Source organism: Bos taurus, chromosome 13, assembly GCF_002263795.3.
Source record: "Bos taurus isolate L1 Dominette 01449 registration number 42190680 breed Hereford chromosome 13, ARS-UCD2.0, whole genome shotgun sequence".
Taxonomy (NCBI): Eukaryota; Metazoa; Chordata; class Mammalia; order Artiodactyla; family Bovidae; genus Bos; species Bos taurus.
The window spans coordinates 52,024,781-52,039,278 of NC_037340.1; the positions used below are offsets into that span (position 1 = coordinate 52,024,781).

The window sequence follows — 14,498 nt, forward strand, 5'->3', positions numbered from 1 at the left end:
GTCTGCAGGATTCCCCAACCAGGAATTGAACCCAGGTCCTTGGCAGTGAAAATGGAGTCCTAATCACTGGACCGCCAGGGAATTTTCCTGTTAGTCTGATATACTCTTGTTTTGATCACTTGCTCTTCACCCTATTGGTGAGGCAGAGATTCTCACTTTAGGATTATGGGGATAGCCAAACACAGTACCTGGGACTGAGCAGGTGAGACTGACAACACATATACTCACAGCTCAGGAGAGAACACCACAAGCTACACAGGGCCACAGGGGTGTTGCACTAAGGAACAGAGTGAACAACCAGAGACTATGGGAGGCCAGCTCTGTAGCAGCAAGAGGGCGAGTGCCCCTGGTTCCTGCAGGGGATATGCTTGGCTTTTTAAAATAAATCTGAGGGCTGATAGAGAACTGAGACCCACTACAGTACTCAGAAATAATCTGTACCTCATCCATTTGATAAGGAGGATTGTTTGACTAGGGCCACTTTTGGTTTAGGCCATTGGAGGCCCTCTGGATTTTACCAGATGTCAAGGTAGCACAAAATATTGAATCTTAATGTCAATCTTTCCTAGTTAATTATGAGAGTTCTTATTTTACTTTTGAATGACTTTTTGGCATCTATTTTGATGATTGTTTTTTCTCATTTAAGACAGTCATGGATTAAGTTCTTATACAATAATATCTAATTTTATTTCCTTGATTTGTATTTAGGATCCCCCCACCTCAAACTGATCAGTATGACTGGTTCTTTTTCTGTCCTTCTTCCTTTATTGGGAATTGGTATAAAGGGAATGGTGGCTTCATAAAATGAAATACCATTTTTACTTTTCTGGGCTCTGATAGAAATTTCCAAGGTGAGGATTATCTGATCACTGAAAGTTTGAAAGAATTCTTCCATTAAACCATCTGGGCCTCGAACCTGCTTCGGACATCTTCCTTGGATAGTATTTTCAACATCTTTCTTGTTTTTGTAATTTTATTTCCCAGAAAAGGGTCCACATTATTAAATATCAGAGTTTCCGTATGCATTAGAACAGAGTCAGATATGGTATTCTCTTACTTTTCTGGTGTTCCTAAGATGCAAAACCACATTCTTAATGACATAAGAACAGAGAACTATAAAAAGATACTAAGTTGAGATCAAGACAGAGGTAGATGGAAAAACGAAAGGAAACTAAAATGAACAGAATTAAATGTTTTATTAGAGAAAATAGAATACCCTTAACTGTGAAAATTAAATCAATGATGGTGAAAACCAAAACTTGAGATACTGTCCCCAGGATTTAGAGAAAAGGGACAAAGAGATTTAATTGACAGTGGTAATCCAATGTGATAATTTTAGAGGAGAAAAAAAGTCCAAAACAATCTGTTCATAGAATGGACAAGAACATAATAGAAGAGACCTTTTCTCAGTTGAAAGGAAGACTTTCTGAAAATTTAATAGAAAAATGCCTATACTAAGATTTATACTGGCAAAATGTTTGACTTTTGAGAGTAGAGAAAAGTCCCAACAAGCACCAGGCAATTTGCTCGCCTAAAAGAGACCAACCGAGGTTTGCTACCTTTTTTTGGAGCTACAATATAATTGACATATAATATTAGTTTCAGATGTACTTGCTACTATTTTAAGAGCCGAAGACAATGGGATATGGACAAGAGAATTTTGAGGGGGAAAGTTTGAGATTCAAGAATTCTATAACTAGTTAAGCCACCCTGTGTGTGAGGACAGCAGAAAGGCATTCTCACCTAGGGCTGCTGCTGCTGCTGCTAAGTCACTTCAGTCGTGTCCGACTCTGTGCGACCCCATAGACTGCAGCCCACCGGGCTCCCCTGTCCCTGGGATTCTCCAGGCAAAAACACTGGAGTGGGTTGCCATTTCCTTCTCCAATGCATGAAAGTGAAAAAGTCAAAGTGAAGTCGCTCAGTCGTGTCTGACTCTTAGGACTGCAGCCTACCAGGCTCCTCCATCCATGGGATTTTCGAGGCAAGAGTACTGGAGTGGGGTGCCATTGCCTTCTCGGTCACCTAGGGCAAAGACTTAGAAAAATGTAACATCCTGGAGTTCACTTTGAAATCACTAGTCAAGTTGGGAGATGGGTCTGAAGGAGGAGTAGAAAAATTAGTGCATAAGAAACTGTCGGTGATGTTACCAATTAAATCATTGGCAAAAGCCAAAACGATTGAAAAAGGATTTTGTGTCTTAAAAGTGTAAATAAAAACTGAGTCTGTCATCCTGGATTAAGTGGACAAATATAAGTAGTGTGAGGGCAGCAGGCCAAGAGATGGAAATTTCTCATTACAGAAGAGGAACAAAAATGAATGCTCTGTCATTGACTTTAATAATTTGTGAAAATAAACTGCATTTTTATTTGATAAACTTAATGGCAACAACCAGAAGAATTAAAAACAGGCTTTCTGCATTACAAATCACTATGGGAGATAAAAGCAAATATGGAAAAATTCAGAAAACAGGAAATAGCCAGAAATAAAAACTATTTAAATAGAATGACAGCTGACCAAACAAATCCTCTGTAACAGTAGAGGTACTATGGATTAAATGCCAACAGAGCAGAGAAACTGCAGTTTTTAGGTCAGATCCTTTGTGCCTCAAAGATTTTGCTAATGCTGAACCCTAGGCCTGGCTTGCTTGTCTATCCTATTCAAGGTGAAGGCCTCCGTTCCAGACGGACTTCTTCCCGGCAATCCTCCTGGGCCACCTGGGGCGGAATGAGCACCTCTCTCACAGACCTGGCAACCGTGTGCGAAGCTGGTATTCCATATCAGACACAACCGCCTTTTTCCCTCTCACTATGAAGGGCCAAAGCATCTTGCCAGGTTCGGGCCACAGGATGAAACAGTCAAACCCTGCTCAGTTGTAATGTACGTCTTTTACCTGGTCGCCCTCCCTTCCCTCTATGACGGTGATCCTCCGTGAGAATCAAGTTTCAAACCGGCTCCGATTGCTGATGGAAGGAGTCAAGGACCCTCAAAACCTTACAAATGCCCGCCCACTTCTCCCCGCGCCTGAGCCGGTCTTCCAAGGGCGGTGTCGTATCCACCCCTGATGGCTCGCCCCGCCCCCACCTTGCAGACTAGTAGTAAGGTCTCTAGGTGTCGGCTGGGAAGCCGCGACCCGAAGAGCCGGAGCGAGAGAGGAATAGGGCGCGGAGCTCTGCATCTAGAGCCCCTTCCCCAAGTCAGAGGAGTTGCTCCTTGTAGCCAAAGATGTGGGGTTCAAGAAGGGTCTGTCCTATTGGATTTAAGAGGAGAGACGGGGGCTGAGCCCAAGAGTATAGAGGGTTAACACGGAGTGTGCAGAGGGCTCGGGGCCGGCTCAGAGCGCCCCGAAGGCGGGTGGGTGAACTAGAGGTGTCCCACGCGCGGGCCTGGGCGCAGCGATAAAGGGGTTAAGGCACTGGGCCCCGCCTCAGCCCAGGGATTGGCGAGCTTGGGGGGCGTGGCTGGAGGGCGGACCTGCGTTTGCCGCAGCCGCGGGTGGGCGGGGCCCGGGCGGGGAGCGGGAGGGGCGCGGAGCGCAGCCGGGCCCGCGCCTCGCGCCCCGCCGGGCGGGCTTCTGGCCGCGCCAGCGAGCCGGGCCGGCGGCGCCAGCTCCGAAGACCCCGCGCCGGACCCTGAGGCAGCGAGTAAGTGAGGCAGACCCACCGCGGCGCCCCTCTCGACTCCGACCTTTCGCCTTGCCCGCTACACCGCGAGGCTCTTTCGGTCGGACCCGGAGCTGGGGAGGGGGAGCGTCCCACTGCTGGGATCCCAGGGATGAAGGGAGTGGAGATGAGGCCGATGATGTCATGGATGCTTCGCAGGGCCTGGGGGAAGGTGGCGGCCGGAGGGGGTGCGGCCCGGATTATGTCACCTCTTCCCTCTGCGCCCCGCCCCCCTGGGCCACACGCGTTGGTGAGGAGCTCCAGGAGGTGCAGGAGGGATTTCTCCCACCGCAGAGATCCCCCCGGACACCTCTTCGGGATGGCCTGTGACTGGGGTCTCTATCTTTTGGCGCTGCGGGCCGTGGGGGCGAACACCCTCCCCCTACCACCACCCCCCACTCCCGTGTGGGAGGCTCGTGTGTGCGCGCGTGTGTGATCGGGGTGTGTGTGTCGGGGGGGGCGCTGTCAGCCCCCTCAGTCCTGAAACACGGGATTTATCAGAGCCAGGATCTAGGGGATCAGCCCCTTCCCCCTTTGTCGCCAAGAGAAGATGAATCTCCCCTCACACATCCCAACCAAGAAGTTCTGGAGACCTCTGCACCCCCTCCCCCAAAGCCCCATAGTGCCCCTGATACATTTTCTCCCTCAATCCTTCCTGGAAGCCCATCCTGATTTTCCTAAAGGGATTCATTGCCTCTTTGCATTGCTTATAACTAGCATTCTCCCACATGCATTCTCTCTGCATCTCCTCTGAATCAGTGCACAGAGACCCCAAGATTCTGTGGCCTGTTCCCCTCCTGGGGGCACCCACAGGCCAGCCCCAGAATGAAATTTCCCTGGAGTGGCCTGAACCAAGTGCTCCAGGAGCCCTCCCCCTGGGTAGATCAGGGATGCTGTCCTGGGAGGCAGTATTTGGGTTGGTTTTTAAAGGGTGCAGAATGGGCACAGAGAGCTGTGAAGAGATTTTGTGTAGTGTGGAGAGGGACTCAGGTCAAGGGAAATAGGATGAACAGCAGGAGAGTCCTTGGGGGCCCTGCTGCAAGCTGTGGTTCTGAGGGCTGAGAGGAATGCCAGGCATCTACCCATAATACATTCACTTCTTAAGATTCCTGTAAGGTAGGTGTGAGAACTCAAAGTGGAATAATCTGCATGCAGTTCCACCCCTAATCAGTTGAACTGGGATTTCCACTTGGAGCTGATACCTCCGTAAGTGTCTATATTGCACCTGGTGCAAAAAAATTTGGGCAAAGCATGGACAAGATTGGCTTTGTCCTTTATAAAGAGTCTCTTAGTAGCTGCACAGGGGAGGGAGTGCAGAACAAGAAAGAGCAGTGAGAAGCCCCCAGCAAGGATGCTAGCAGGAGGGGCTGTTAAGATCTTTAGGGGGTGAATGGGCTGAGCTTGGGGCTCTGAGACCCCAAGGGAAAGGTATAGTTTACTAGCTTTGGGAGGGACACACATGTGGAGGGGCTGGGTGGTCACTATAGGATGGAAGGACCTGCCCATCTAACTCCCAGGTATAGTCTATTTGCCCCCTTCGTGACCGCTAATTCTTTGTGTAATGTCCCAGGCACTAAGGGTGGATAGGACAGAAATAGAGGCAGACTCAGGCAACAGGCTGTCATCCCAGGTTGTTGAGCTAATGCCATGAGGTTGTCTTTGCAGACCATACTCAGCTACCTGGGCTAGTTTAGGACCCTGACCCACAAATGAAACTCAAACCCTTCCTCTGGACTCAGTTTCTGCCTATCAGGGAGATATATACCCTTCCTTGTCTTGCCAGTCCCTGCTGGAGGTTTGTAGAAAGAAGTTGCAGCAGTCTGAGCTTGGGAGAGGCAAGGGGCAGAGAACACTTGCATGGGGTTGACAGTAATAGGTTAGAATTATAATAAGCTCTTCAAGGAGTGAGGCTCCAAGGAGGGTTGCAGTGGGTTGGTGGTCAATGATTCCCAGAGAAAGACCACAAGGATAGGAGGCTCAGGAAACAGTTTTGGGACCTCATTTCCATCCATCCAGGACTCTGGGCACCCAGGCCTTCAGGGGACCACACACAATCCAGGGAAACCATAGGGCAGGGTGGCATATGATCAGCCCCAATCTATGGTCAGAGTCTCCTTTCCTGGATCTCAGGGAAGGTAGTATTGCATATTTGTACTGCACCTTACAGTTTGCAAAGCACCTTCCTAAACATTATCCTCTCACTTTCATGACCTGAGGTTTGCTCCTGCCCACACCCAGGCTTCTGGTGGAACCCCCTTGCCTAGTTTTCTCATCTCACTATTGACACCTTCTTTTAGCATATAACCACACTCAGGTTTCTACCATGTTAAATTCTAAAATTAGAAAAGAGCCCTTGGATTCCAAACCACCTTAAATTACTGCCTTCTCAAAAGAGAAGGGAACTCTTTCCCTCCAGACCCCCACCTCCCCCCACTCCTGCAGTCTGGTTCTGCTTTGCACCACTTTCCCAAAATCATTCTCTCATAGGCACCAGTGATGTTTCCATCTGCCAAATTCAGGGCACCCTCTCCAATCCCAATTTTACGAATAAGCCCCTTTGTTAACTCCAGGAGTGCCCTTACCTTCTTGAAGCATACTCCATCTTGGTCTTCAGGGCCTGCCTTCTGGTCTTCTTCCTGCTCTCACTTCTCCACCCAGGCTTCAGGGGCTCTGCCACTGGAGCTCCATGCTGGACCCCACCCACATCACGCTTGAACGCTCATGATCTAAGTCTCTCTTTCTATCTGATACCTGAGAGATATCTTTCTCTGGTCTTCCTCAAAGCACCCATTTTCAAAAACAAAAAAGCACCCCTTTCCCCACACATTCTCCTGTCATGTTAAGGGTGTCATACCCATCCTGGTGTCCCAGTCCAGACACCTCCCTTGCCCCACCCCCGGACCCCATCTGTATGATGTTTAGTCAGTTCTTCCTCCCTGACCAGATCGTCCCACTGTTTCTAAGCCTCAGAACACCCAGCCTTCACCCTTTTGACTCCCCAGCTGCTCCTTCCAGAGATGGCAAGAGAAGGGAGTCATGTTTAGGCTGGGAGGGGGATATTATATCTCCATATTTCTGTTCATTATCGGTGAGCAGAGCATCAAGATTTTGGCAGCAGCACCTAGGGCACCAGATGAAAGTAGGCACTCACTTTCACCTGCACTTGCACTTCAATTGGACCCTCTCTTGCCTTACTCTATGTTTCAGCTTTGTGGGACGTGTGGAACCGGTTAGCTTAAGGAAAGAAGGTGGTAAATGCCTGTTCTCCACACCTGGTGGGGGGGGGGGCGGCGGGGGGGGGAGGCAGAGATGCTGATAGAATGGAATTTTACAAAAGTGGTGCTGACTGGTTTGTGGGAGTTTTCCAACGACTTCGGGCTGTAATTCCAGGCGTGGCCAGAAGACACCTGAAAGGCAAAGAGTTTTGTTTGGTTCCCCTGGTCTGGGACCCGATAGCCTCAACACAGCATTAGAAGTGGGCATCTGGGTAGAAGACAGTTTGAAACAGCACTCAAGGGGCCCAGGACTGCCACCTGTACCCCTTCATCTTAGCAGACAAGGAAGACAGGGTTTAAAGGACTGAAGGGCGCCCCCTGCCATTTTTGGCACTTGTATGAGCGTCTGCTCGCGGCCGGCACTGCCTGCAGCCCCAGTCCGGCTGAATATGAGGCTTTCTGGGGCAGGTGTTCCTTTGGTACGGACTTGAGACAAAGGAACCAGGAAACAGGGCCTTCCAGAGCACAGGTAACCCGAGGCTCTGCTGTGGGCCAGCCTTGGGGGAGGGGGACGCACGCCCACTGAAGGGCTCCGAGGAATTCTCGGTGAACTGAGCAGGGTCAAGGTCCACAAGGAGCGGGGGAGGGGAGTAATCCAGGAAGTCTTCCCGAAGGCAGTGAATTCTTGGAGGGGTTCTGCAGGCGCGGAATCCTGGGCGCCGTTGGGCGCCGAGGCTCCGCCCCTGCCCCCGCCCACCTGTGGGAACCGCAGGCCAGGAGGGAGGTACGGCAGGCGTCCTCCGCAGCCAGCGCTGCGTCCTCTGCCCCGGCTTCAACCAGCCCCGGGGCCTCTGCCGAGGTACTGACCATGGGGAGGGGAACCTCTCGTGCCAGACCCCCATGCGTGCAAGTTGGGAAGACCTCTGGAAGGGCCCCCTGCTACACGCTGCAACCGCGGTCCCCGGCCGTCCGCGAGGGGTGGTGCATGTCCTAGGTGGCCCAGATGCGCGCCGCCCAGGCAGCTACCGCCCACCCTACCCCCAATACCTCCGTCCTGTCCCGCTCCCGCTGCCCTGGGGTTCCTGGCACGCGGCAGCTCTGCGAGGTAGGTCCTCCATTCCTCCCATTTCGCAGAGGAGAAAACTGCAGTCCGGGATGGCTCAGTCGGCCGGTCCAAAGTCGCGTAGCTGGTTCGTGCCGAGCTGCGAGAGTGAGGCACATGGCCCCTGCAGACCGGGCCTCGGAGGGTCCCAGGCTTGAGGCCCCATCGGCCCCCCACCCCCTTGGAGAGGCAAGGAGAGGATCCTGCGCCGGTAGTGAGCCTCCACTTCTGTCCTTGACTGCAACACCCTAGGTTAGGGGACCGGGAAGGACTCCCATCCACAATTTTTGGATAGGGGTGGGTTTCCCTCCCTTAAGTTCTGAGGTCCCCTATTGAATGCAGGTACTGCTGTCCCCTTCCCAGCCCATGAGATTGGGATATAGGAGTCCAGACCCAGAGTAAAGGATAGCTGAGTTCTGAGGTTGCAGTGAAGAATTGGGGGTCGGTGGGTCACTGAGTCTGGGGGGCAGACCCACGATGAAGCTGGGTCTGAGGTGGGAGTTGAAGAGTGGAATACTGAGTATAGATAGCAAAGGGAGGAGGGTAGGTGTATGGTCCCTAGGGGTTGGGCTTTGTCAGGTGTACAACGGGCAGCCCCTATTACCAAGTTGTCCTTATTTCCCCAGCCCCATTCCTTTACCTTGACTGTTTGGGGACTCCTGGGCCCACTATAAGGAAGGAGACACTGAAAGGCAGGTTCAGCTGGTGCTGGGTCAGGCTTGGATGGGGTGGTGGGAGTGGGGGTGGGACTGATCTCTCTCTGCTTTCCTACTTGTGCCCACAGTGCCCCCCTGGCTTAGTCATGGCGAAGCTGGAGACACTGCCTGTGCGTGCTGACCCAGGGCGAGATCCTCTCCTGGCCTTCGCCCCTCGGCCCTCTGAGCTCGGACCCCCAGACCCTCGCCTGGCCATGGGCAGTGTGGGCAGTGGAGTGGCCCACACCCAGGAGTTTGCCATGAAAAGTGTGGGCACCCGCACGGGGGGTGGGGGCAACCAGGGCAGTTTCCCTGGTCCCCGTAGCAGTGGGGTCAGCAGGGAGAGGCCAGGCCGCTACCCCTCAGAGGACAAGGCTCTCGCCAATTCACTCTACCTCAATGGCGAGCTACGGGGCAGCGACCACACGGATGTCTGCGGCAATGTGGTGGGCAGCAGCGGCGGCAGCAGCAGCAGTGGCGGCAGTGATAAGGCCCCACCACAATATCGTGAGCCCAGCCACCCGCCCAAGCTCCTGGCCGCCTCTGGCAAGCTAGACCAGGTCAGTCCTCACGGCCATTTTCTGGGGATAGGTGGCAACACAGAGAAGAGGGTGAAGCGGGCCTTCTTGGATGTTTTTGAGCTTTAGGGACTGAGATAGAAGGTGGATTGGGGAGCCTTGGGGGTCAAGTCCAGCTGGTGGGCCTTGGGTGGAGAATTGGCTGTGAGGGGGGCAGGTGGTGAACATAAGGTAAGACTCCAGCCATGAGAGACTCCCAGGATGGAGGTCCAGTGGGGGTGGAGGTGGGGCTGGACAAGTCTAGATCAGAGGGAAAGACTGGGGCCAAGGCTAAGGCCCCATCCTGATGCCTACTCCCTCTTCCTTGCTTTTGTGCAGTGCTCAGAGCCGCTAGTTCGGCCTTCGGCCTTCAAGCCTGTTGTACCCAAGAACTTCCACTCCATGCAGAACTTGTGTCCCCCACAGACCAACGGGACCCCTGAGGGACGACAGGGCCCTGGTGGCCTCAAGGGTGGACTGGACAAGTCTCGGACCATGACCCCAGCGGGCGGGGGTGGGAGCGGCCTCTCAGACTCAGGCCGGAACTCACTCACAAGCCTGCCCACCTACAGTTCCAGCTATAGCCAGCACCTGGCACCCCTCAGTGCCTCCACCAGCCACATCAACCGCATTGGCACTGCCAGCTATGGTAGTGGCAGTGGTGGTGGCAGCAGTGGTGGTGGGTCGGGCTACCAGGACCTGGCAACGTCCGACAGTGGGCGGGCCTCCAGCAAGAGTGGGTCATCCTCATCCATGGGGCGACCAGGTCACCTGGGATCAGGGGAGGGTGGAGGAGGAGGCCTGCCATTTACGGCCTGCTCACCACCTTCGCCCAGTGCTCTGATCCAGGAGCTAGAGGAGCGGCTGTGGGAGAAGGAGCAGGAGGTGGCAGCTCTGCGGCGTAGCCTGGAGCAGAGCGAGGCGGCGGTGGCTCAGGTGCTGGAGGAGCGTCAGAAGGCCTGGGAGCGTGAGCTGGCTGAGCTGCGGCAGGGCTGCAGTGGCAAGCTGCAGCAGGTGGCCCGGCGCGCCCAGCGTGCCCAGCAAGGCCTGCAGCTACAGGTGCTGCGGCTGCAGCAGGACAAGAAGCAGCTACAGGAGGAGGCAGCCCGGCTGATGCGGCAGCGGGAAGAGCTTGAGGACAAGGTTGCCGCCTGCCAGAAGGAACAGGCCGACTTCCTGCCCCGGATGGAGGAAACTAAGTGGGAGGTGCAGACTGGGGCGTGGGCATCTCCCTGTGTCCCCTTCTTCTGTCTCTCTGGAGAAAACCAGAGTAGCAGCCCACAATTATCACAAGGGGAGTGAAGATTGCGGCCGCATCAGTTGGCAGTGTCTGTGAGGACCAGAGCAGTCCCAGGCCCTGTGAGATTAGCCATGTCATCCCGAGTCTGAGGAGGGGACCCTGCATTGTCATTTCTGCCGTGATGAGCTGACCCTGAGCCCTGGGGCAGCTTGATGCCCTGGGGCTGGATATGGGGGCTAGAGTAGGGGTAAGCAGAGTTCTGCTTTCCCCCTGACTTCTCTTCTCATCTGCCCCTGCCAGGTATGCCAGAAGGCTGGGGAGATTTCCCTTCTGAAGCAGCAGCTGAAGGACTCGCAGGCGGACGTGTCCCAGAAGCTGAGTGAGATTGTTGGGTTGCGCTCACAGCTGCGGGAGGGCCGGGCCTCCCTGCGGGAGAAGGAGGAGCAGCTGCTCAGCCTGAGGGACTCCTTCAGCAGCAAACAGGCCAGCCTGGAGCTGGGTGAGGGAGAGCTGCCCTCTGCCTGCCTCAAGCCGGCGCTGACCCCAGTGGACCCGGCTGAGCCACAGGATGCACTGGCCACCTGCGAGAGCGATGAGGCTAAGATGCGCCGTCAGGCTGGGGTGGCTGCTGCCGCTTCCTTGGTTTCCTTGGATGGGGAGGCGGATACTGGTGGGGAGAGTGGGACGAGGGCCCTGCGGCGGGAGGTGGGGCGGCTGCAGGCTGAGCTGGCAGCTGAGCGGCGAGCCCGGGAGCGCCAGGGTGCCAGCTTTGCAGAGGAGCGCCGAGTGTGGCTGGAGGAGAAGGAGAAGGTCATCGAGTACCAGAAGCAGCTGCAGCTGAGTTATGTGGAGATGTACCAGCGGAACCAGCAGCTGGAGCGCCGGCTGCGAGAGCGAGGGGCTGCGGGAGGTGCCAGCACACCTACACCCCAACATGGGGAGGAGAAGAAAGCCTGGACCCCTTCCCGCCTTGAGCGCATCGAGTCCACAGAAATATAGTCCCCTACCTGGGCATGTGGCCTTTTGACAAATACCCAGTCAAAGGCCAGAGTCCCCAGTATCCTCTTCCCTGCCATCTCTTTTCCCCATGTCCCCTGAATCCCCAGACCAAAGAGGTTCTCAAAGCAGCTGTGACCAGGCCCCTCCCCTCCCCTCACTGGGTGCCTCCCAGCTCTACCACTGCCCCACTAGGCAGCCCACTCAACCCTCCTCCCAAGGAGGAAATAGGGGGAGGGCAGAGTGACGGGCTGAGGGTCCAGGCAGCAGGGGAACTTGGGCTCCTTTTCTTGGCGCTCCCTTGTTGGAGAGGTGGCAGGCCTTGCAGAGCCATGAGGTGCCCAGCCCCTTGGTGGGTCTGGGCTGCTATTGTCGGCCACCCTGTGTCCAGAGATGCTCTCTGTACCAATCTCCTAGGCCATGTAGCCTGAGGGGGACTGTGTGGGGTCTGCCAAAGCTGACACTGGGCTCCTGGCCTCCCTCTTTCCTGCACTCTTCTCCCTCCCTGGGCAGATTGGCAGGACACGTGGGAGCAGATGGCCTGCCTGCTGTTGAGAGGGCTACCTGCCTAGCCCCTCCCTGCCAAGGTCTACAGCCTGGGCTAGTCCTGAGTGTGTGTCTGTATGTGTATGTTGGAGGAGGTAAGGGCTGAGGCTGGAGGCTTGGTACCCAGGGAAGATCTGCTGTCCTGTTCTTGGAAAGGGTCACCTGGAGGCTTCTTAGCTCTACCCTCACCCCTCTGACCAGGATCCTGTAGGACAACAGCCCCATTTGCTTGGCTGACCCCACACCCAGGGCCACTATCCAGCTCTAACTACAGTTATTAAGTGCCACCTGCCTCTCAGGCACTCCCCTCATCGAGTTTCTGAGGTCCTATGAGTGTCTGTGATGTCTTCCTATGTCTTCCCACTTGATTCCCTCAGCCACCTTCTGCTTTCGTGCTCAGCCTACTGCTTTCATGCTCAGAACATCATTGTCCTAGGCCACCTCTTCCCCTAAACCTCACCTTTTCTTCCAGTAGAAAACTCTGCTTGATCTTTGGTGCACTGCCCACTTCCTAGCTCCTTTGGGCCCAAGCCTGAGCCCAAGGCCCTTGTTTTGGGGGGTGGGGGGGTAACTATGATTGCTCTTGAAGAGCAAGGCTGAACTGAGAGAATCACTGACCCCTGGGTCCAAGAGGCCTGAGGTAGCCCAGTGTTTGCCCAGGGTAGTCCTGGCATGGCCATTAGTGGGGGTTGGGGCAGCCAGTCACTTCCTCCTCTGGGGGCCCTCTTAGAGTCCATCTCCCAAAGTAAGAAGGGAAAGGCAAATTTCTAACACACCAGCAATAAAAATCGGAGGAGGTTTGGCCCTCGGCCCTTGTATTTTTCTTTTAACTCTCTCCTTCCCACCCCCAAGACTGGGTTTGTGGGGCAGGCTGGAGGGAGCTGGCAACTACTGTGAGCAATCCCCCGACCCCTGACCAGCCTCCTCTCATGACTGGTGACTGTTTAACGAGCTGTGCACCCCACACACAAACAGGAGTGCCCTTGTGGCCTCTGTTCTGCACAGCCCCTTCTGGTGCCCCTTACCAGTTCTCTGAGCTGGGTGGGGGGCTGTCCTGGCAATCACTGCCCATTCCACTCACCCTTCATTGCACCAGCCCCAGAACCTGGGCCTGGGCCAGAGGGGCAGGAGGAAGAGGAGGCATTAGTATGAAAAAAAATTAAAAAGTAGAAAAAAAATGAACAGACTCAGCTTTGGGATTAACAACCACAAAAGAAATTATATATAAATATATATAAATATATATCTCTACCATATGTGATGGAAAGACTTCGTTTTCTTTTCCCAAAGAAATAAAATGGAGAAAGCCTCTTGAGTGGCACTTTTTTGGCATGCTTGTGTCTGCAGGTGTGGGAGGTGAGGCTGGGTGAGGGGAGTGTGGAGGGCAAAGCTGGAATAAACACTCCAGAGGAGACATGAGACCGGAGGTGCTCACTGGGCCATGCCAGGAGGTTGGATCAAAGACCAATCTCCTCCATGTTGTCCAGGAAGAGTAGTGCTCCCACTTTTCTGCCTGAAGGGGCTTTCTCTTCAGTTCAGACTGTTGCCAAAAGGGTTTCCAGCTAGTTCCAGCTCAGAACTTGGATACTAGACTGTTGGTCAGAAGGAAGGTGATGCAGGACAGTCTGGAGCATCCTGATTAGCCCACGTGTGAGGGCAGAACATATAGATATGAAGGCTAAAAATCAGTTTGTAATTAGTGGTGTGGCTCCAAAAACAGAAGGGACCCACGTGTGCTTCAAGTGCTTCAAGCATGTTTATAATTCCTTTGGTTAGGCTCACAAAGCTCCTCAATTAAGAATGTACTCTGCCACAAGTAACACAACCTGATTTACAGGACCCCAAAGAGTGGTTTATTTTTCTTCACCTGATACAGTCTGGACATAAGTATGCTCTAAGTGTCAGAGATGTTGGGTTCATCAAGGACCTAGACTTTTCATCCTCCTCCCATCCTTTGCATGTTGTTCTCTCCATGCCACAAGGCTGCAGTCACAGTTCTGTGAATTGACTGAGGCAGCAGCACTTTATCAAAAAAGTAAATGCTTTCCCAGAAACTTCCCACCATCCCTCCCTTAAAAATTTTTTTTCATCCCTTTAAATTTTGTGGGCTGGAACTGAATCGGATGCTCTTCCCACTTCAAGGGAGGCTGAGAAGTTGAGTATTTGGCAAAGAGGAACGGGTTGTCACAGCTGCTGAGGAGAAATTACGGTTTATTTCATCTCCTAGGCTCGTTCTCGGTTCTGCTGGCAAGGATGGTCATAATCAGCAACTCAGTGATCTGGCTTCAGTGAGAGAACATTCTCTGAGAAGGGGTGTCAGTGGTCTAGGGCCTCAAATGCGCACCCTGAGGCAAACAGTGCGCTCCACAGAGCTCAGGAGTTGGGATGCCAGGCTTGCCACTCGCAGTGAAGTGTCCTCCTTACATTGATTTTGTTTACCTGTCAAGATGGTGCCCTGGAGGGAGCACCATTCCTCAGGTCCCCCTCA

The 14,498-nt window shown here is 53.8% G+C and overlaps 1 protein-coding gene across 7 annotated transcripts; it reads left to right on the forward strand.

Annotated features, from left to right (window-relative positions):
* The first annotated feature begins 3,534 nt into the window (after positions 1-3,534).
* Positions 3,535-14,411, forward strand: LZTS3 (leucine zipper tumor suppressor family member 3). 7 transcript variants are annotated; one of them, XM_059892536.1, is made up of 5 exons: positions 3,535-3,641; positions 8,009-8,165; positions 8,761-9,231; positions 9,568-10,434; positions 10,769-13,331. In XM_059892536.1, the coding sequence occupies exons 2-5, from the start codon at positions 8,094-8,096 to the stop codon at positions 11,465-11,467; spliced, it is 2,109 nt and encodes a 702-aa protein (XP_059748519.1). In that variant the 5' UTR covers positions 3,535-3,641; positions 8,009-8,093; the 3' UTR covers positions 11,468-13,331. The 7 variants fall into 7 exon arrangements, with proteins under 7 accessions (XP_059748519.1, XP_005214714.1, XP_059748520.1 ...); XM_059892537.1 differs by lacking the exon at positions 3,535-3,641 and adding an exon at positions 6,980-7,733; XM_025000514.2 differs by lacking the exon at positions 3,535-3,641 and adding an exon at positions 6,981-7,733 and having other exon boundaries at positions 8,009-8,228.
* Positions 14,412-14,498: the final 87 nt, after the last annotated feature.